At 45.7% G+C, this 20,457-nt stretch overlaps 1 protein-coding gene across 2 annotated transcripts; it reads right to left on the reverse strand.

Annotated features, from left to right (window-relative positions):
• Positions 1 to 521: 521 nt before the first annotated feature.
• On the reverse strand, positions 522 to 7,977 carry GPKOW (G-patch domain and KOW motifs). 2 transcript variants are annotated; one of them, XM_027091214.1, is made up of 12 exons: positions 7,415 to 7,532; positions 7,283 to 7,325; positions 6,478 to 6,632; positions 6,254 to 6,378; positions 4,352 to 4,461; positions 3,342 to 3,555; positions 2,840 to 2,972; positions 2,032 to 2,185; positions 1,730 to 1,853; positions 1,569 to 1,638; positions 951 to 1,036; positions 522 to 857 (listed from the first exon to the last, which is right to left on the reverse strand). In XM_027091214.1, the coding sequence occupies exons 3-12, from the start codon at positions 6,509 to 6,511 to the stop codon at positions 726 to 728; spliced, it is 1,182 nt and encodes a 393-aa protein (XP_026947015.1). In that variant the 5' UTR covers positions 6,512 to 6,632; positions 7,283 to 7,325; positions 7,415 to 7,532; the 3' UTR covers positions 522 to 725. The 2 variants fall into 2 exon arrangements, with proteins under 2 accessions (XP_026947015.1, XP_026947014.1); XM_027091213.1 differs by lacking the exon at positions 7,283 to 7,325 and having other exon boundaries at positions 7,415 to 7,977.
• Between the last annotated feature and the right edge of the window lie 12,480 nt (positions 7,978 to 20,457).

Genomic DNA, 20,457 nt, shown 5'->3' on the forward strand with positions numbered 1-20,457 from the left:
AGAAGCCTCCCTTCCACTTGACTCCTGTCACAGGCTCAAGATATCCTCTGGGCATCTGCTCTGGACCAAAAGTAAAAGCAGAGCCTGCTAGATTCTCACTCAGAAAGTTATCCAGAGATGTGGTGTTCCAGAATCCCTAGTCTCTGCTCGGGGACAGTGTTCAGAGCTTCTGGACTCCGACAGTGAGCTCGGGAGCGGATGGATCCTTCCACTTGGTGAGCAGCCCAAGCTGGGCGGTGGGGCTGAAAAAAGGACTGGTTCCCACCTCAATCAGCGCAGCTCCCATCTCCACTCACAGCTCAGCACACCATTTATGATCTCTTGTTGGCTTTTTTTTTGCGGTTCGCGGGCCTCTCACTGTGTGGCCTCTCCTGTTGGGGAGCACAGGCTCCGGACGCGCAGGCTCAGTGGCCATGGCTCACGGGCACAGCCGCTCCGCGGCATGTGGGATCTTCCCAGACCAGGGCACGAACCCGTGTCCCCTGCATCGGTAGGCGGACTCTCAACCACTGCGCCACCAGGAAAGCCCAGAACTGGTTTTTATTATATACTAAGTTCTGGTAAATACTGGGTTTGTTTCTAGCCTCCCTTCTGGTCCATCCTGTCCCAGGGCTGCACTGCAAGTGGAGGGCGGAACCATGACCCCCCCCCCACCTTCGTGAAGGCAGGCTTTTCACACTGTACGGGATTGGTAACAACCTGGGGGATGGGAGTGTGTCCACAGGTCAGTCCTCCGAGTCGCTGGGGCCCATGTACTGGCAGATGGCATCATAGTGAAGCTCCACCACCTGATTCTCTCTCTGCAGCTGCACAAGAGCCCGGCTCTGCTCTCTGTCCCGGTCCAGCAGACGGCCCACCTAGAGTAGGGGCGGGTGGAGTCAGCAAGGCCAACCCAGATTCAGGGACATTCCCTGAGTGCTCCCATGCCCATTCCCAGGTCTTGGACTCACCCTTCCAGCCCATGGCCCCAGCACCACCATCACCCGGTTGCCCTGGACCTTCGGGACCAGGGTCTCCAGCATGTCTTCCCTCAGGCCTGTGGACAAGGAGAGGGGAGTGAGGCCCGCAGCAAGGGTCAGCCCAGTCAGGGTCCTGTCAGAAGGGCCTTTCCTGTATTCTCTGGTGCCACTCTGTGCCTGTTGACAGATGCGAGGCCCCCACATCCATTTCACAGAGGAGGAAACCTAAGGAGCGGTTCCTGGCAATAGTTGTAATAAAGGGAGCATTTATGTATGATAATGATGATGGGTGGGGGTGATAACAGATACCATTTATTGTGGGCACGTTGTATGCCCTGCCCTGCACAGGGAGCTTACACACATCCCTACAAGGGACCAGTTATAAGAGGGAGAAATAGGTTATCTCCATGCTAATTTTGCAGAAGAGGAAAGTGAGGCTCAGATATTCACCATCATGGAAGCGTCTAATGATCTGTTAGAGGATGCTGGGCCTTGCAAAAAACCTAACTCTGTCCAACCTCCCGCCTTTGGCCAGGCTCTTGGCCCAAGACAGCCCTCTCAATCAGCCTCCAGGATGATAATGACCCAATGGCCATCCCTCAGACTCACCTTCCAGGACCTGGCCTTCATCTGTCCGACACACACAGGTATCTGGGCTCAGGACATCTTCGACTGTCATCTGGGGAAAGGGCCAGGGGATATGAGAATGTTAGAGAGCTAAGTGGGCCCAGTCCCTGGGGAGGAAGCGGACCCAGGTGCAGGGCTCCCACCTTGGTGTTGTAATACTGGCCACCCTTGTGCAGCTTGTCCACAAACCGCACACGCAGGTCCCTGTGCAGCCAGTGCTGACTCCTGGGAGCTGCTTTCTCACTCTTGGCTGCAGGCTCATCCTGTCTGTGGAGCGGGGCCAACACCAGGCTTAGTTCTTTATCAGAGGCACATTCTGGTCATCCCACCTTTGCCGATGTCTTAAAACCCACTCATAATGCCATTCCTAGTTCCTTCTAGGCACGTGCCTTGCCCTAGAAGCCTTCTCTGACCGCTGGAGCCTCCCCACAGCCCTGACCCCTACCTCCATCTGAGATGCTCAGGGTCCCACCGGTCTGGATGGTGTTTCCGCTTCCTCGCTGAGTCCTCCTGCCGGACGTGGAAGTCCTGATCCTGAAGGGCCTTCCATGACGAGGCTGTTCCATTCTGTTGCCTTGGGGAAGTTTTGCTCACCTGGCCTGTTCAAGGGGGTGTGGGGAGAACCAGGAAACAACCTCAATGTCTCCCTCTCTTCCCTTCCAGGCCACACCTCAGCCTCAGGCCACCTCCCAACTGCCAAAGTGCCCGTCTCACCATCAAGCCTTTGTCTGGGCTATTAGAATGCTCTCCCCTTCCTTTCAACTGTCTCAGCCTCCTTCAGGAAGCCTTGCTCAACCACCTTAGCCCGTCCTGTCAGTGCTTACCTGAGTCATCTGCCTAGGGCGGGCTAGGGACTCCTGGAGGGCTGTCGGCTCCCATCTCCTATGTGCCAAACGGACCCATCCTACTGACGTGCCTAGAATGCCTTCCTCCCCATCATGCCCTAGTCCTAGCTGCTGTCAGTCCCTAGCAAAAGAGAGGTTCACCACCCCAAAGAGACAAAGACATCCCAAGGGTAGGAACTCGTTTCCACACTTGTTCCTTCTTCCTCAGAAAGAGGCTAAAGACCCAAGGGTACTAGATCAACCTCTCTTCAATCAAACTGAATAAACCACTATGTTCATTCTCACCTCTTAACTCTGACCAGAAGTCACTCTTGCCAGGCAGACCACTGTCCTGCCCCTCTGCAGATTTAACCCTCGCCCCAGGAATACTTCTCCAACTCCCCCAGCTAGGTTAAGAGGCTCACTCACTCAGATCCAAGGAGTTCTTGTCAAACTCCTGCTGGGAGACAGGCCGCAGGCAGTACTCACTAACAGTCACCACGCGGCTCCCCACAGCCAGACGGACCATGGCCCGAGCATTGTCAGGGTCAAGGCCTTCCACCTAAAGTGTTGGGGGGGAAGAAGTGAGTGGACCTGACCCACGTTCCTAGGACCACGCTGTCCACCCTTACTTCTAATAGGCCTGACCCCTGTGCCTCTCCCGGCAGACTGTGGGGCTTGGATACACTTTAAGTATGTAATCCTCAGGGACTTGTGGCATATGGCATTCTCTCCCTTTTAGCTGAAAACTGAGGCTCAGAAAGGCCCAGCAAGTAGTCCTGAGTTATTGAATGAGGTGGCAGGCCAGGCAGTCCTGAAAGACAAGGACTTCCAGCCTTCATACCCCAAACCCACTTCTGCCTCCCTCTGACCCTCATGTCAATTTTCCGTGCTGCCTGTCTTGGGCTCCAGGCACATCTTGGTTCCTTACCTTCCCATAGAGGCCTCGGTGAGGGCCAGAAAGAACCACCACAGCTCCTCCAGGCACCAGTCCTTGAGGCTGGTCTTCCTTATCCTTCTCTTGCTCCTCATCTGGCCTCAGCAGGTGGTGGGGGCCGGTGGGGGCCAGGGCCTGGAACTCAGTCATGTTGGCGCCCAGCCCTAACCCCTTGGGCCTCAGTGAGTTGACACGGGGCTTCACCACTCTGCAGGAAACACAGAATATGGGCTTGTTGGGGGATGCATGGGTCTTCAGCGCTCCGTTCCTCACCCCTACCCCCAACCACCACCCAAATCCCAACCTATCAATATGTTTGAGAGTATCCTTCCCAATCTCATATTAGGGACTGTTTCTGACCTGCAGAAATGGCAATTTTATTTGGTTCAACCTAATAATCTACGGTGTATAACATCTATGACACAGTATTTACAGTGGGATATGAGGCAGATCCCAACAACCAAATATACTAATTTTTCTACAGGGGAAACCATGACTATTCATACCAAGCAAGAGAAACAGATTGTAAAAAGCTCAATGTCAATTCAGTTCCCATTTGGCTGCCAAATAGTTTATGGAAAAAAAAGTTTGGTTTTCAGAATGCTTTAGAGTTTGGAACTGTGGAGAACGGATTGTAATCTGTATGATCATGATAATAGCAAGTGTTTAGCCTATGCTTATCTGGGGCCAGGGCCTACTGTAAGTGCTTTATGTGTATCATTTCACTTAACTCTCACAACAGCCCTGGGAAGTCAGTACTGTTATTATCCCCATTTTTCAGATAAGGAAGCTGATGCCCAGAGAGGCAATCTTTACAGAATAGGATCTCTTAATGGAGTTTCAAAGGGCAAATAGGAGGCTTAAAGAGTAGTGGAAGGGGCTACTGAAATACATAGGGTGGTAATGTGCCCTCTCCCTGCCTGGATGGTTCTGGGTGGGCGGTAACCATGGGGGTCTGTTCCCTGGCCCGTCTGCTGTCCCCTGCCCCGACCCTAGAAACTCACTGATTGAAGGTACGGCCGATGCCCTCGCCAGGTTTCCAGCCCATGCCCCGCAGCATGGCCAGCCCATAGGCCTCTACAGGGACTGCCTCATAATCAGCCTCCTCCGGCACCTATGGGTTTAGGCAGAGGAAGGACGGTCAGGCTTGGCTTACAGTGGGCCCTCTGAAGTGTACTTGCTATCACCCACTGGGTGACCTTCGAGACTTCTTTTCCAGTCAGCTCAAGGGTGAATTTTTATTTCCTCTTGCCATCCCTCACTTTATTCCTCCATGTCAGTCCTTGGACAAATCTTTATAAAGCACCTATTCTGTGCCAGCTACCGTTCTAGGTGCTGGGGATAAAACAGTGAACAAAATAGACAAAAACTCCTGCCCTTTGTGTGGCTTACATTCTAGTTGTAGAGACAGAATAAATAAAATTCATAAAACATGATATGCCAGGTAGTGGTAAGTCATATGAAGAAAAATAAAGCAGGCTAAGGGGATGCAGAGGGCTGAAGAAAGGAGTGTCACTGAGTTCATATTTGAGCAGAGACCAGGAGAGACAGAGGGAACCCTGAAGATAAGAGTCCTCCAGAGAGAACAGTAAGAGCAAAGGCCCTGAGGCAGGACAAGATCTGCTATGTGTGGAGAGCATTATAAAAGTCAATCTGACTGAAACAGATGTGGAGGCAAAGAGGGGTGGTAAGGGATTAATCAGGAGAGCTGGGCAGGAGCCACGATAGGGTGGCAGCCACAAGGGGACCAGTGAGGAAGTTACTGCAATAGTCCAGATGAGAAATGCTGGTGGCTCAGACCAGAGAAGTGGTAGTGGTGATGGTGAGAAGTGGTCAGATTCTGGTTGTATTTTGGAGAGGAAGGATGGATGGAACTGTGATCAACTGAGATGCAGAAGGCTCTGAGAAGAGGGAAAATTAGAGAAAGGAGGCCAAAGCTGGAACAGGAAGGAGAGTGAAGTGAAGGTTTTTTTAAGATGAAAGATACCAGAGGATGTCTGAAGGCTGATGAGAACCATTCAGTCAAAAGAGTCTCTCTGGTTTGGGGCTATAGGAGAACTAGGACCCAAACAAGCATTGCCAAAAAATTGTGAACGAAGAGGTGAAAAGTAGGGTCCATGGGTATGAAAGACACACTTGGTTACTTCTGTGGACACACCCCTCACCTCTCCTGTTATCACCTCCCATCATCACTCCCTCAATTCTTTATATTCGCTCTAGACACACCACAGATTGTCACTGATGGACACACACCACACCGATTTTCTGCCACCATGCCACTGTCTGGGTGGTTGCTGCCATTAGGAGCACTCACCCTCCTCTTCCCTCTCACTAAACCCTACCTGTCTTCCCGGCCTCGCTCCTACCACTCTGATCTGAGTCTCCATCACCTCTAGCCTGGACTGCTGCTCTCCTTGCCTCCACCTCTGCTTACTAGTCTGTTCTGCTTGTAGCAGCCAGAGAGAGCCTGTCAAATCATAAGTCTTGTCCCTTCTCTGCTCAGAGCCCTCCCATGGCTCTCACCTCACTCAGAGTAAAAGCCAAAGTCCTCACCATGGCCCACTTCTGACCTAACCTACTACTCTTCCCTGTCACTCATTCCACTCCAGCTACGTTGGTCTCCTTGATGTTCCTCAAGTACTCCAGGAAGAGTCTACCCTCAGGATCTTTATATTTCCTGTTCCCTTTGCTCAGCTCCTTCAGATAATCCCAGAATCCAAGTATCTTTTCACACCCCAATATCTGGATTCATTTGTTAATGCTTCCAAAAAGGATGGAAGGAGGCAGGGCGAGGCAGCAGGCCTTTAGTACACACACAGACTTTGCCTGCTGTGTGCAGGGACATAAGTCCTAGCAGACAGGGCAGTGAGAGACTGGAGAAGGAGGGAGGCCAGGGGCCAGCTCACTGTCTCAGCCCGGGGTTCGCTGTCTGCCCCTTCCCCGTTGGGGGTGCATCCTTTCTGGATCATGGGGATAGCGAGCGTGGGGTCGACACCCTCATTCTCTCTCTCCTCCAGAGACTTCGTGGATTCTAAAGAAGAATGGGAGGGAGCAATGAGGTTCCACCCTATCCTTCCATTTTCCTCCCCTTCTTCCTTCACTAGGGCAAGGCAAAGGAGGGAGCACTCACCCTCAATGAGCTCCTTCACAGCCTGGGACAGCATCCCATCCACCAAGACCTCAGTATGTGTGGATGGCCCAGGGGCCTGGGTCGGTGGCTGCCTGAGGTGGCCATGCTGGATCAAAGGGATGACAAGTTCCTTGGGGGCTTCTGAGGGCTGCACACTGATGTGGACACAGAGGGGTGAAGTTGGGAGAGTAGCACAATCAGTGAGTTCTGAACCACAACCCTTCATTCAGAAGAAACACAAGAGCCAAACACACTCCCAGCCCCATTGACTACACCCTCCCTTCTCCTGTCTGGCTCTCCTGTTATACCTCTGGTGGTGCTTTCTTTGGATTCTCTCCCCCACCCCCAACTCTTAAATGTCAGTGCCTTCGAGGACTCAGTCCTCAATTCTGGACCCTCTGTTCATCTCAAGACCCACTTCTGTGGCTTCCACTATGACCTAAAAATCACCATCTTCAGCCCAGACTCTCCCCAGCTCCGGGCTCCACACCAGCCTCCTAGATGGTTGATTCTCTTCTGGAAGTCCCTCCCTCAGACTTTCCTTTCCGAATTAAGCTGACGATAGCCTCCCCCAACCTGAATCTGCCACTCCATCCTGCTCCCCGTATGGGAGAAGCCCCAACGCTTCACCTGGGACACTAGGAGTCCTGTCATTCTCCCCTCCTTTCCTTCTTTCAGAACGCACGCTCCTCAGGGTCCCCAAGTCCTAAAGACACACCCTCTCAGGAATACATTCTCTCCTCTCAATCCCCTCGGCCAACAGGTCCAATTTCCCCACCTCCCCCACTAACTCCCGCCTTCTGACCTCCACGGATCTTCTCCGGCTGTGCTTCAGACTTCCCAGGCCACTGTCACCAAGAAAATCAACTCAAGATTCCACCCTCCCGCAGGCACCCACCGCACCGCTTGCCAAGGGATGAAACACCCAGCGCTTCACCTCTGCAGCTCCCTCCGTTTCTCGGTCTTCAAGAAATCCTTCTCCGGAGCCGCGTCTCCCGCCAGCCATCTCCGGGCGGACGTGCGACTGAAGGTGAATGAAATTGGGGCACTGGAGGCTCCCGCAGGCCACAAAACACCATCTTTGGCGTCCGCCATCTTCCCCTCGTCCCAGGCCGGCGCGCTGCTTGCTGGGAAGTTTAGTTTGCGCTCGCTTTGCTGGGGCTTGACCACCAGCGCTACAACTACCTTTCCCAGGAAACACTGTGGCACCGCCAGGCGAAGGCGGATAGGGGCAGTAGGAAGTAATTGCCGCTCTTTTTACTTCACAAGAGCGCGTGGCGTATAGGGAAATGTAGTTCTTGGGGAAGGTAGGCGTGGTGGAAGGTAGCTTCCTTCTTGCTAAGTCGTCACTCCTTCGTGTAGGCGTTTATTGGCCGCCTACAGTGTGCACGTTACTGTGCCCTACTGGTGTGGGAAATGTAGGTAAAATAAATCATTAAAAAAAGAATCTGGGCTTCCTTGGTGGTGCAGTGGTTAAGAATCCGCCTGCCAACGCAAGAGATACGGGTTCGAGCCCTGGTCCAGGAGGATTCCACATGCCGCGGAGCAACTAAGCCTGTGCGCCACAGCTACTGAGCTTGCGCTCTACAGCTCGCGAGACACAACTACTGAGCCCACTCACCTAGAGCCCATGCTCCCAACAAGAGAAGCCACCACAATGAGAAGCCCACTTACCACAACGAAGAGTAGCCACCCCCGCCCCCCGCTCGCAACAACCAGAGAAAAGCCCGCGTGCAGCAACAAAGACCCAACGCAGCCAAAAATAAATAAATAAAATTAAATAGATTTATTAAAAAAAAAAAGAAAATCTGTGAGTGCCAGTTGTGTACAATAATAAATAATAGACATGTAAGTGGTACCTACAAGATGACAGATTTAATAGTGGACAAACTCTAGATTCAAATACAGTTGACCTTTAGATAACACAGGTTTGAACTGCGAGGGTCCACTTATACGTGGATATTTTTCACTAAATAACCTACTACAGTACTACATGATGCAAGATTGGTTGAATACGAGGATGCAGAACATGGAGAGCAGACTGTAAAATTATACAGGGATTTTAGGGACTTCCTTGGTGGCCTAGTGGTTAAGAATCCACCTGGGGGGGTGTGTGGTGTGATGAATTGGGAGATTGGGAATGACATATATACACTAATATGTATAAAATGGATAATAAGAACCTGATGTATAAAAAAATAAAATTCAAAAAAAAAGAATCTACCTGCCAATGCAGGGGACACGGGTTCGAGCCCTGGTCCGTGAAGACCCCACATGCCGCAAGCACCGCAACTATTGAGCCTGCACTCTAGAGCCCGCAAGCCACAACTACAGAGCCCACGTGCCACAGCTACTGAAGCCTGCGTGCCTAGAGCCAGTGCCCTGCAACAAGAGAAGCCACCGTAATGAAAAGCACACGCACTGCAATGAAGAGTAGCCCCCACTGGCCACAACTAGAGAAAGCCTGTGCACAGCAACGAAGACCCAACACAGCCAAAAAAAAAAAAAGTTATATAGGGATTTTAGACTGCACTGGGTCAGTGCCCCTAATGCCTACATTGTTCAAGGGTCAACTGTATTAATAAAATAGTCTGGCCTCCTCTCTAGAGGCTCCAAGTCTAGTGGGGAACAATGACACTCAAAACAGATTTAAAAAAAAATAGTTCCTACCAACTTTAAATATGTTGTGAGAGCCAGGTCCTAAGCCCTCAGAAGATTAATGAGACAGACGCCTCTGAGTAGGACCTTAAGAGTTTGTGAAGTAGAAGAGTGATACTTAAATAGTCACAAGAAAGAATACTACAAATCTGCTAAAAATTCATCCCAAGGAAATCATCCAAGATGTGTAAAAGTATTTTTATATGAGATTCATCAGAGTATTATTTATTGTAACAAAAGCTTGAAGACCACTTAAATGAACAACAAAAGGGGATGGGCTAAATGAATTATAGCACATGGTTTGGGTGGAATGAATATACTAGAGCCTTTAAATGTGAAGCTATACATATAATTAAATGAAATGGGGACATAGTCACAATGTTTGGAAAGCAGAATAGTATGGTGGGTCAGAGGTTGCTCTTGAAAACAGGAAGCCCAATATTCAATCAATTTTGTGGCCATGTTTTGAGGCTTACAAGCCCTGGGCATCCTGGGATGGGCCCTGGTATCTCAAGGGAGAAGCCATTTTGGTTTTCAAAATATACAACAACAAAAAAAACTTTAAATTTTTATTTTGAAATACTTTTAGACTAAAAGAAATGTTGAAAAAATAGTACAGAGAGTCCCTGTATATCTAGACCCCCCCTAAACATTTTATATAACAATAGTATAATTATCATAATCAGGAAATTAACATTGATGCAATACAATTAACTAAGTGATAATTTTCTGTTCCAGGATTCAATCTGGGATCATACTTTGCATATAATGCTAATGCCTTTTTTAAAATTTTTATTTTATTTTATTTTATTTATTGTTGGCTGCGTTGGGTCTTTGTTGCTATGCACGGGCTTTTCTCTGGTTGTGGCGAGCGGGGGCTACTCTTCGTTGAGGTGCGCAGGCTTCTCTTGTTGTGGAGCACGGGCTCTTGGCGTGTGGGCTTCAGTAGTTGTGGCACGCAGGCTCAGTAGTTGTGGCTCGTGGGCTCTGGAGCGCAGGCTCAGTAGTTGTGGCGCACGGGCTTAGTTGCTCTGCGGCATGTGGGATCTTCCCGGGCCAGGGATCAAACCTGTGTCCCCTGCATTGGCAGTACGACTCTTAACCACTGCGCCACCAGGGAAGCCCCGGTAATGCCTTTTTAAGTCTCCTCCAATCTGTGAAAATTCCTGTTCTTTCCTTGTCTTTCATGACCGTAACATTTTTGAAAAGTACAGTTCAGTTATTTTGTAGAATGTCCCTCAGTTTGGGCTTCTCTGATGAGTTCTTACAATTAGGCTGAGGTTATGGGTTCCTGGCAAGAATGACACAAAGGTAATGTGCCCTTCTCATCACATCATATCAGAGGGTTCACAATATTATATCTTATTACTAATGATGTGAACATTGCCTGGGAGGTGAACTGTCCATGGCTGAAGTGATACCCATTTCCTGAAGCAGCCACCTGAGATAGTGTGCACAATACAGGCTTACACAGGCTAGGGCCAGAGGTCCCTGAGGGTCTTGCCTTCTGGGTTGCTTCACACCTGTCTCTGACTCACTCCTGACATGTGTCACAGAGCTCATGCCAAGTCCTGATGCAAAACTTTGTGGTGAAAATGTAATGGGAGAAAAGACACTTTTTTTCCTATCTTTCCTTCATTCTGAAAACAAAATCAGGAAATTTTTTCTATACAAGCATTGAGAAAAGTATTTGCTTGCCATACAATGAAGGAAGAATATGAAAGTTTTGCAAATTCAACCATTTATTCTTTTGTTCATTGAATAAACATTAATTGAGCACTTACTCTGTTACATGCCCTTCCTTCAAGGTACTCATATGGGATTATGGGAAAAATCCATGGTTACCAGTGTGGTTATGGCTGCAGACAAACAGGGCTGTGGGAAGGGGTGGCTGAGAAGACAGAAGGGGATTAGTTGTACATGATACCACTTCTAAGAGGGGCTGAAGATTTAAAAAGCTTTCTAAAAGATGGCAGGAAGTGAAGCTGGAGTGATGTGCAGTGGCTTGGTCATGGGTAGTGAGGAATTCAAGGCTTAGGACTTTCTGCTGCATGTGATGAGAGAGTCATGAGAAGGTTATGTGACATGACAAAATTCGTGTTTTAAAAAAGTAATGTAGGGGGACTTTCCTGGTGGCACAGTGGTTAAGAATCCGCCTGCCAGTGCAGGGGACACGGGTTCGAGCCTTGGTCTGGGAAGATCCCACATGCCGCGGAGCAACTAAGCCCGTGCACCACAACTACTGAGCCTGTGCTCTAGAGCACGCGAGCCACAACTACTGAGCCCACGTGCCACAACTACTGAAGCCCGCGTGCCTAGAGCCTGTGCTCCACAACAAGAGAAGCCACCGCAGTGAGAAGCTCACATACCGCAACGAAGAATAGGCCCCACTCGCCAGAACTAGAGAAAGCCCACGTGCAGCAACGAAGACCCAATGCAGCTAAAATAAATTAAAAAAAAAAAAGTAATATAGGGACTTCCCTGGTACTCCAGTGGTCAAGACTCTGGCTTCCACTGCAGGGGGCGTGGGTTCGATCCCTGGTCGGGGAGATCCCGCATGCCAGGCAGTGTGGCCAAAAATTTAAATAAATAAATAAAAATAAAAAAGTAATGTCTATCAAAGGTATAGGGACAATGTACTCAATACACAAAGAACTCCTGTAGTTCAATAACTATAAAAGGCAAGCAACCCCCAACTGAAAAATGGGCAGTGGACATAACTAGGTGGTTCACGAAATGGGAAATACAAATAGCCATGAAGCACATGTAAAGATTCTCAACCTCACTAATACTCAAAGCAATGCAAATAAATAAATAATAAAATGTTGTTCTTCATTTAACTCATTGGTAAAGACCAAAAGTAAAAATGACAACTACTTCTGTGGTAAGTTCTCTATGCCAATTGCCCAACTAAGCACTCATTTAGTCCTCCAAAGGATTCTGTGATGTAGGAACTATTTTAAAAATCCATTTTACATATAAGAGAACTGCAGCACAGAGAGGGTAACTGAGTTGGCCAAGACCACAAAATAGTAAGTACTATGGATGATGCCCAGAGCTACTAAAGATGGAAGAAAATGGGCACGTTCATACACTGCTGATAAGGGCACAAATTGATTCAACATTTATCAGGGGCAGTATAATAATAATATATGCCTTTCCTGACCCAATGACTCCATTTCTAAGACTAGATCTGAAGGAAAGAATGGAAAATTGGGGCAGGATGTTCTGTATGCTAATGAGTGAATGTATGTCATACTTTTACTAAAAAGGTTTAAAAATTCTTCATGGCTTGACAAGGAACAATAGCTACAATATTTTCTTAAATGGAGAAAGCAATTTGAGGAATATGTAGGGGATTTCTGGGAAATTAATAACATTCTCTTATTTAACCTGGTGAGAGTCACACAGGTACTGTACTGATTTTACAATTTGTCAAACTGTTCATGTATGTTGTATGCATGTTCTTCTCTATTAGGTATATTTCACTTTTTTAAAAAAGAGAGAAGCACTTCCAGAATAGTAGCACTAGGAGCTTGGTAGACCTTGTCCTCAACAAAGCAACCCTAACTACTGAAAATTATTTTTTAAAACAACACTTTAAAGTCTCTGGGAATTGCGTAAGGGTATACAGGAAATGGCGAAACATTTGTTCAAGAAACTCCAATAAATCACTGTAAGAACACCAAGAGTCTGGCACTTGAGCCATGACTTGCTCCCTCCTTGAACCCCAGCGCAGTGTGACAAAAAGAAGCTCTACTCCAGGACAGTGTGGCCAAGAACATGGGGCTCTCTCTCCCTCCAGTTCCCAGTCTACAGCAGTGGTTTCTCCTCATGAGGGGTAGGCTACCAGCTTGTCTCATCTCCTCCAGCCCCATGTTACAGAAGCTCTATTCTGGGAACGCATGACTAATAGGTCTGGGGCACTCTTCTACCACCCAGACCCCATTCTTAGGGTGGAAGCTTTACCCCAGTGTGGCAGACCAAGCATACTGGGCCCCAATTGCCCACTCCACAGCTTACTGTTAGAGTGCAGGTTCCACACTGGGAAAGACAAGCAGACAATACCAAGGGATATAACCTCCCCAGCACCCTGCTCATAGAAGATCGAGTGTCAGTCACTCCAAGAGAAGTGGGCTTCTGATCCACCCCCAGCTCTTGAGGGGGAGTACAAAGAACAGAGAGTTTAATAGCTCTCCTTAAGGGGACTGATTTACTTGGACAGAAAGTCAAGAAGTTAAAGAATAAGGGCTTTATGAGCAATTAAGAGGCGGCTGGTATCTCCAAGATAGCAACAAGCAAAACAGAGAGAAACAGCTAAGAATCCTTCTAGGGTCAGAGCAAGCCACAAAGACTGCTCTCAAAGACTACACCATACTTATACCTGAAACATTGTAAATCAACTATTCTTCAATTTAAAAAAAAGATTTAAAAAAAGACCACCCCGGGCTTCCCTGGTGGCGCAGTGGTTGAGAATCTGCCTGCCAATGCAGGGGACACGGGTTCGAGCCCTGGTCTGGGAAGATCCCACATGCCGCGGAGCAACTAGGCCCATGAGCCACAACTACTGAGCCTGCGCGTCTGGAGCCTGTGCTCCACAACAAGAGAGGCCGCGATAGTGAGAAGCCCGCGCTCCGCGATGAAGAGTGGCCCCCGCTTGCCGCAACTAGAGAAAGCCCTCGCACAGAAACGAAGACCCAACACAGCCATAAATAAATAAATATATATTAAAAAAAAAGACCACCCCATATTTTAATTGAAAAAGGGGCCTGACTTTAATTGAATAAGACTTTAATTGGTTAACTGGAAAAAATTATGCACCAGGGTACTGTAAAAAATTAGTACCGGTTAAGCTAGGTATGGTATCAATACAGGCAGACCAGCCAGAAATTAAACCAGGAGATCAGGGAAAGAAACAAAGAGAGCCTGGATAAAAGCAAGGTCATTCCAGGGTGACTGTGCTCATGCCCAAGCCTGAACCCTTTGAAGAAGGACATCAGGTGGAAATAGATATGACTAAATTAGTCCAGTCAAGTCACTAAACAAATAAACAAGCAAAGGAAAACAAAAATGGGCAGATCAGTATCTAGAGTTGCTATAATATATTATCTAAAATGTTCAGTGAAATATGCAGAGAAACAAGAAAATGTGACCCATACATGGCAGGAGCAGGCAGAACAGGAAACAGAAACTGTTAGAGGACCCAAATGTAGGACCTAACAGATAAAGACTTCAAAGAGAAACAGGAAGGAAGGGGGCAGGGTACAATCTTTAAAAGAATGACACACCAGTTGAGGATAAGACATAAACTGGTTAGAACCAACTAGGTCCAAGATGGCAGAAGATTCAACTTCCAAGAGACCTGGAGTCTCATTATATGCTCATTTTAATATATTAGCATAAGCTAAATGACACACCCATAGGCACCATGACAGTTCTGAGGCTAAACATAGAAGGCCAAAAAGTAGGTGGTAGCCAAATCCCGGAAATCCTTGCCCCTTCTCCAAAATAGTTGGAATAATCTTCCCACTCATTAGTCTACAAAATTACCCAGCCCATAAAAACTAAATACCGCATATTTCAGGGCCTCTCGCCTTCTGAGCTGGTCCACACTCTGTCTGTGGAGTGTATTTCTCCCAGGGCCACTCTCACCTTTTGAGACAGAGTGCATTCTGTCTATGGAATGTGTATCTCTCTAAATAAATCCACTTTTTACCTATCACTTTGTCTCTCACTGAATTCTTTCTGTGATGAGACATAAAGAACTAGAGCTTCATTAAGTCCTGAGACCAGGTGTGTGATTTCAATTAAAAGACAGTGGGTTTAAGTCCCAATCTGGGTTTCAGCTGGACTTGAGTTCCAGTTTGAGGTGTACAGTTTCAAAAACAGCTATTAAATTTGTTCAAAGAAGTAAGAAATCATGTATAAAGACGTAAGAGAGGAAAAAATGATGTGATGACACGAGCAAAGATAAAGATTGGAAGACGCTATGCTTCTGGCTTTGAAGATAGAAAAAGGGGCCACAAGCCAAGGGATATAGGTGGCCACTAGAAACCAGAAAAAGCAAGGAAACTGATTCTCCCCTAGAGCCTCCGGGCGGAATTTAGCCCTAACAACACCTCGAATTTAGGAACTCTGACCTCCAGAACTGAACCAAGATGGCGGAGTAGAAGGACGTTCTCTCACTCCCTCTGGCGAGAACACCAGAATCACAAATAGCTGCTGGACAATCATCGACAGGAAGACACTGGAACTCACCAGAAAAGACAACCCGCATCCAAAGACGAAGGAGAAGCCAAAATGAGACAGTAGGAGGGGCGCAATCACAGTAAAATCAAATCCCATAACTGCTGGGTAGGTGACTCACAGACTGGAGAACACATACCACAGAAGTCCACCCACTGGAGTGAAGGTTCTGAGCCCCACGTCAGGTTGCCAACCTGGGGGTCTGGCAATGGGAGGAGAAATTCCTAGAGAATCAGACTTTGAAGGCTAGTGGGATTTGATTGCAGGACTTCGACAGGACTGGGGGAAAAAGAGACTCCACCCTTGGAGGGCACACAAAAAGTAGTGTGCGCATCGGGATCCAGGGGAAGGAGCAGTGACCCCAGGGGAGACTGAACCAGACCTACCTGCTAGTGTTGGAGGGTCTCCTGCAGAGGCGGGAGGTGGCTGTGGCTCACTGTGGGTACGGGGACACTGGCAGCAGAAGTTCTGGGAAGTGCTCCTTGGGGTGAGCCCTCCCAGAGTCCGCCATTGGCCCCACCAAGGAGCCCAGGGGGGCTTCAGTGTTGGGTTGCCTCAGGCCAAACAACCAACAGGGAGGAAACTCAGCCCCACCCATCAGCAGTCAGTGGATTAAAGTTTTACTGAGCTCTGCCTACCAGAGCAACAGTCAGCTCTACCCACCACCAGTCCCTCCCATCAGGAAACTTGCACGAGCCTCTGAGATAGCCTCATTCACCAGAGGGCAGACAGCAGAAGCAAGAAGACTACAACCCTACAGCCGGTGGAATAAAAAACACATTCACAGAAAGATATACAAGATGAAAAGGCAGAGGGCTATGTACCAGATGAAGGAACAAGATAAAACCCCAGAAAAACAACTAAATGAAGTGGAGATAGGCAACCTTCCAGAAAAAGAATTCAGAATAATGATAGTGAAGATGATCCAGGACCTCGGAAAAAGAATGGAGGCAAAGATGGAGAAAAGGCAAGAAATGTTTAACAAAGACATAGAAGAATTAAAGAACAAACAAACAGAGATGAACAATACAATAACTGAAATGAAAACTACACTAGAAGGAATCAATAGCAGAATAATTGAGGCAGAAGAACGGGTAAGTGACCTGGAAAACAGAATGCTGGAATTCACTGCTGTGGAACAGAATAAAGAAAAAGGAATGAAAAGAAATGAAGACGGCCTAGGACCATCTTCCTTCCCAAGTCCAGGAAGCACAGAGGGTCCCATACAGGATAAACCCAAAGACAAACTCGCTGAGACACATAGTAATCAAACTGGCAAAAATTAAAGACAAAGAAAAATTATTGAAAGCAGCAAGGAAAAAATGACAAATAATATACAAGGGAACTCCCATAAGGTTAACAGCTGATTTCTCAGCAGAAAATCTACAAGCCAGAAGGGAGTGGCAGGATGTACTTAAAGTGATGAAAGGGAAGAACCTACAACCAATATTACTCTACCTGGCAAGGATCTCATTCAGATTCGATGGAGAAATCAAAAGCTTTACAGACAAGCAAAAGCTAACAGAATTCAGCACCACCAAACCAGCCCTACAACAAATGCTAAAGGAACTTCTCTAAGTGGGAAACACAAGAGAAGAAAAGGACCTACAAAAAGAAACCCAGAACAATTAAGAAAATGGTAATAGGAACATATATATCGATAATTACCTTAAACGTGAATGGATTAAATGCTCCAACCAAAAGACAGAGGCTTGCTGAATGGATACAAAAACAAGACCCATCTATGTGCTGTCTACAAGAGACCCACTTCAGACCTAGGGACACATACAGACTGAAAGTGAGGGGATGGAAAAAGATATTCCATACAAATGGAAATCAAAAGAAAGTTGGAGTAGCAATACTCACATCAGATAAAATAGACTTTAAAATAAAGAGACAAGACGGACACTACATAATGATCAAGGGATCAATCCAAGAAGAAGATATAACAATTATAAATATATATGCACCCAACATAGGAGCACCTCAATACATAAGGCAACTGCTAACAGCTATAAAAGAGGAAATCGACAGTAACAAAATAATAGTGGGGGATTTTAACACCTCACTTACACCAATAGACAGATCATCCAAAATGAAAATAAATGAGGAAACAGAAGCTTTAAATGACACAATAGACCAGATAGATTTAATTGATATTTTTAGGACATTCTATCTAAAAACAGCAGATTACACTTTCTTCTCAAGTGCACACAGAACATTCTCCAGGATAGATCACAACTTGGGTCACAAATCAAGCCTCAGTAAATTTAAGAAAATTGAAATCATATCAAGCATCTTTTCTGACCACAACCCTATGAGATTAGAAATGAATTACAGGGGAAAAAATGTAAAAAACACAAACACATGGAGGCTAAACAATATGTTACTAAATAACCAAGAGATCACTGAAGAAATCAAAGAGGAAATAAAAAAATACCTAGAGACAAATGACAATGAAAATACGACGATCCAAAACCTATGGGACGCAGCAAAAGCAGTTCTAAGAGGGAAGTTTATAGCTATACAAGCCTACCTCAAGAAACAAGAAAAATCTCAAGTAAACAATCTAACCTTATACCTAAAGGAACTGGAGAAAGAAGAACAAACAAAACCCAAAGTTAGCAGAAGGAAAGAAATCATAAAGATCAGAGCAAAAATAAATGAAATAGAACCAAAGAAAACAATAGCAGAGATCAATAAAACTAAAAGCTGGTTCTTTGAGAAGATAAACTAAATTGATAAACCATTAGCCAGACTCATCAAGAAAAAGAGAGAGAGGACTCAAATCAATAAAATTAGAAATGAAAAAGGGGAAGTTACAACAGACACCGCAGAAATACAAAGCATCCTAAGAGACTACTACCAGCAACTCTATGTCAATAAAATGGACAACCTGGAAGAAATGGACAAATTCTTAGAAAGGTATAACCTTCCAAGTCTGAAACAGGAAGAAATAGAAAATATGAACATACCAATCACAAAAAATGAAATTGAAACTGTGATTAAACATGTTCCAACAAACATAAGTCCAGGACCAGATGGCTTCACAGGTGAATTCTATCAAACATCTAAAGAAGATCCAACACCCATCCTTCTCAAACTCTTCCAAAAAATTGCAGAGGAAGGAACACTCCCAAACTCATTCTTTGAGGCCACCATCACCCTGATACCAAAACCAGACAAAGATACTACAAGAAAAGAAAATTACAGACCAATATCACTGATGAATATAGATGCAAAAGTCCTCAACAAAATACTAGCAAACAGAATCCAACAACACATTAAAAGGATCGTACACCATGATCAAGTGGGATTTATCCCAGGGATGCAAGGATTCTTCAATATACACAAATCAATCAATGTGATACACCATATTAACAAATTGAAGAATAAAAACCACATGATCATCTCAATAGATACAGAAAAAGCTTTTGACAAAATTCAACACCCATTTACGAGAAAAACTCTCCAGAATGTGGGCATAATAAACATAATAAAGGCCATATATGACAAACTCACAGCAAACATCATTCTCAATGGTGAAAAACTGAAAGCATTTCCTCTACGATCAGGAACAAGACAAGGATGTCCACTCTCACCACTATTTTTCAACATAGCTTTGGAAGTCCTAGCCACGGCAGTCAGAGAAGAAAAGGAAATAAAAGGCATACAAATTGGAAAAGAAGAAGTAAAACTGTCACTGTTTGCAGATGACATGATGCTATACATAGAGAATCCTAAAAATGCCACCAGAAAACTACTAGAGCTAATCAATGAATTTGGTAAAGTTGCAGGATACAAAATTAATGCACAGAAATCTCTTGCATTCCTATACACTAATGATGAACAATCTGAAACAGAAATTAAGGAAACACTCTCATTTACCATTGCAACAAAAATAATAAATTGCCTAGGAATAAACCTACCTAGGGAGACAAAAGACCTGTATGCAGAAAAGTGTAAGACACTGATGCAAGAAATTAAAGATGATACAAACAGATGGAGAGATATACCATGTACTTGGATTGGAAGAATCAATATTGTGAAAATGAGTATATTACTCAAAGCAATCTACAGATTCAATGCAATCCCTATCAAACTACCAATGGCATTTTTTATGGAACTAGAACAAAAAATCTTAAAATTTGTATGGAGACACAAAAGACCCCGAATAGCCAAAGCAGTCTTGAGTGAAAAAAAACGGAGCTGGAGGAATCAGACTCCCTGACTTCAGACTATACTACAAAGCTACAGTAATCAAAACAATATGGTACTGGCACAAAAACAGAAACATAGATCAAGGGAAGAAAATAGAAAGCCCAGAGATAAATCCTCGCACCTATGCTCAAGTAATCTATCACAAAGGGGGCAAGGATATACAATGGAGAAAAGACAGTCTCTTCAATAAGTGGTGCTGGGAAAACTGGACAGCTACATGTAAAAGAATGAAAGTAGAACACTCCCTAACACCATACACAAAAATAAACTCAAAATGGATTCAAGACCTAAATGTAAGACTGGACACTATAAAACTCTTAGAGGAAAACATAGGAAGAACACTCTTTGACACAAATCACAGCAAGATCTTTTTTGATCCACCTCCTAGAGTAATGGAAATAAAAACAAAAATAAACAAATGGGACCTAATGAAACCTCAAAGCTTTTGCACAGCAAAGGAAATCATAAACAAGACGAAAAGACAACCCTCAGAATGGGAGAAAATATTTGCAAATGAATCAACAGACAAAGGATTAATCTCCAAAATATATAAACAGCTCATGCAGCTCAATATTAAAGAAACAAACAACCCAGTCCAAAAACGGGCAGAAGACCTAAATAGACATTTCTCCAAAGAAGACATACAGATGGCCAAGAAGCACATGAAAAGCTGCTCAACATCACTAATTATTAGAGAAATGCAAATCAAAACTACCATGAGGTATCACCTCACACCAGTTAGAATGGCCATCATCAGAAAATCTACAAACAACAAATGCTGGAGAGGGTGTGGAGAAAAGGGAACCCTCTTGCACTGTTGGTGGGAATGTAAATTGATACAGCCACTATGGAGAA

This window comes from Aethalodelphis obliquidens, unplaced genomic scaffold (assembly GCF_003676395.1).
Source record: "Aethalodelphis obliquidens isolate GAN/ISIS:26980383/991018 unplaced genomic scaffold, ASM367639v1 scaffold71, whole genome shotgun sequence".
Lineage (NCBI taxonomy): Eukaryota > Metazoa > Chordata > Mammalia > Artiodactyla > Delphinidae > Aethalodelphis > Aethalodelphis obliquidens.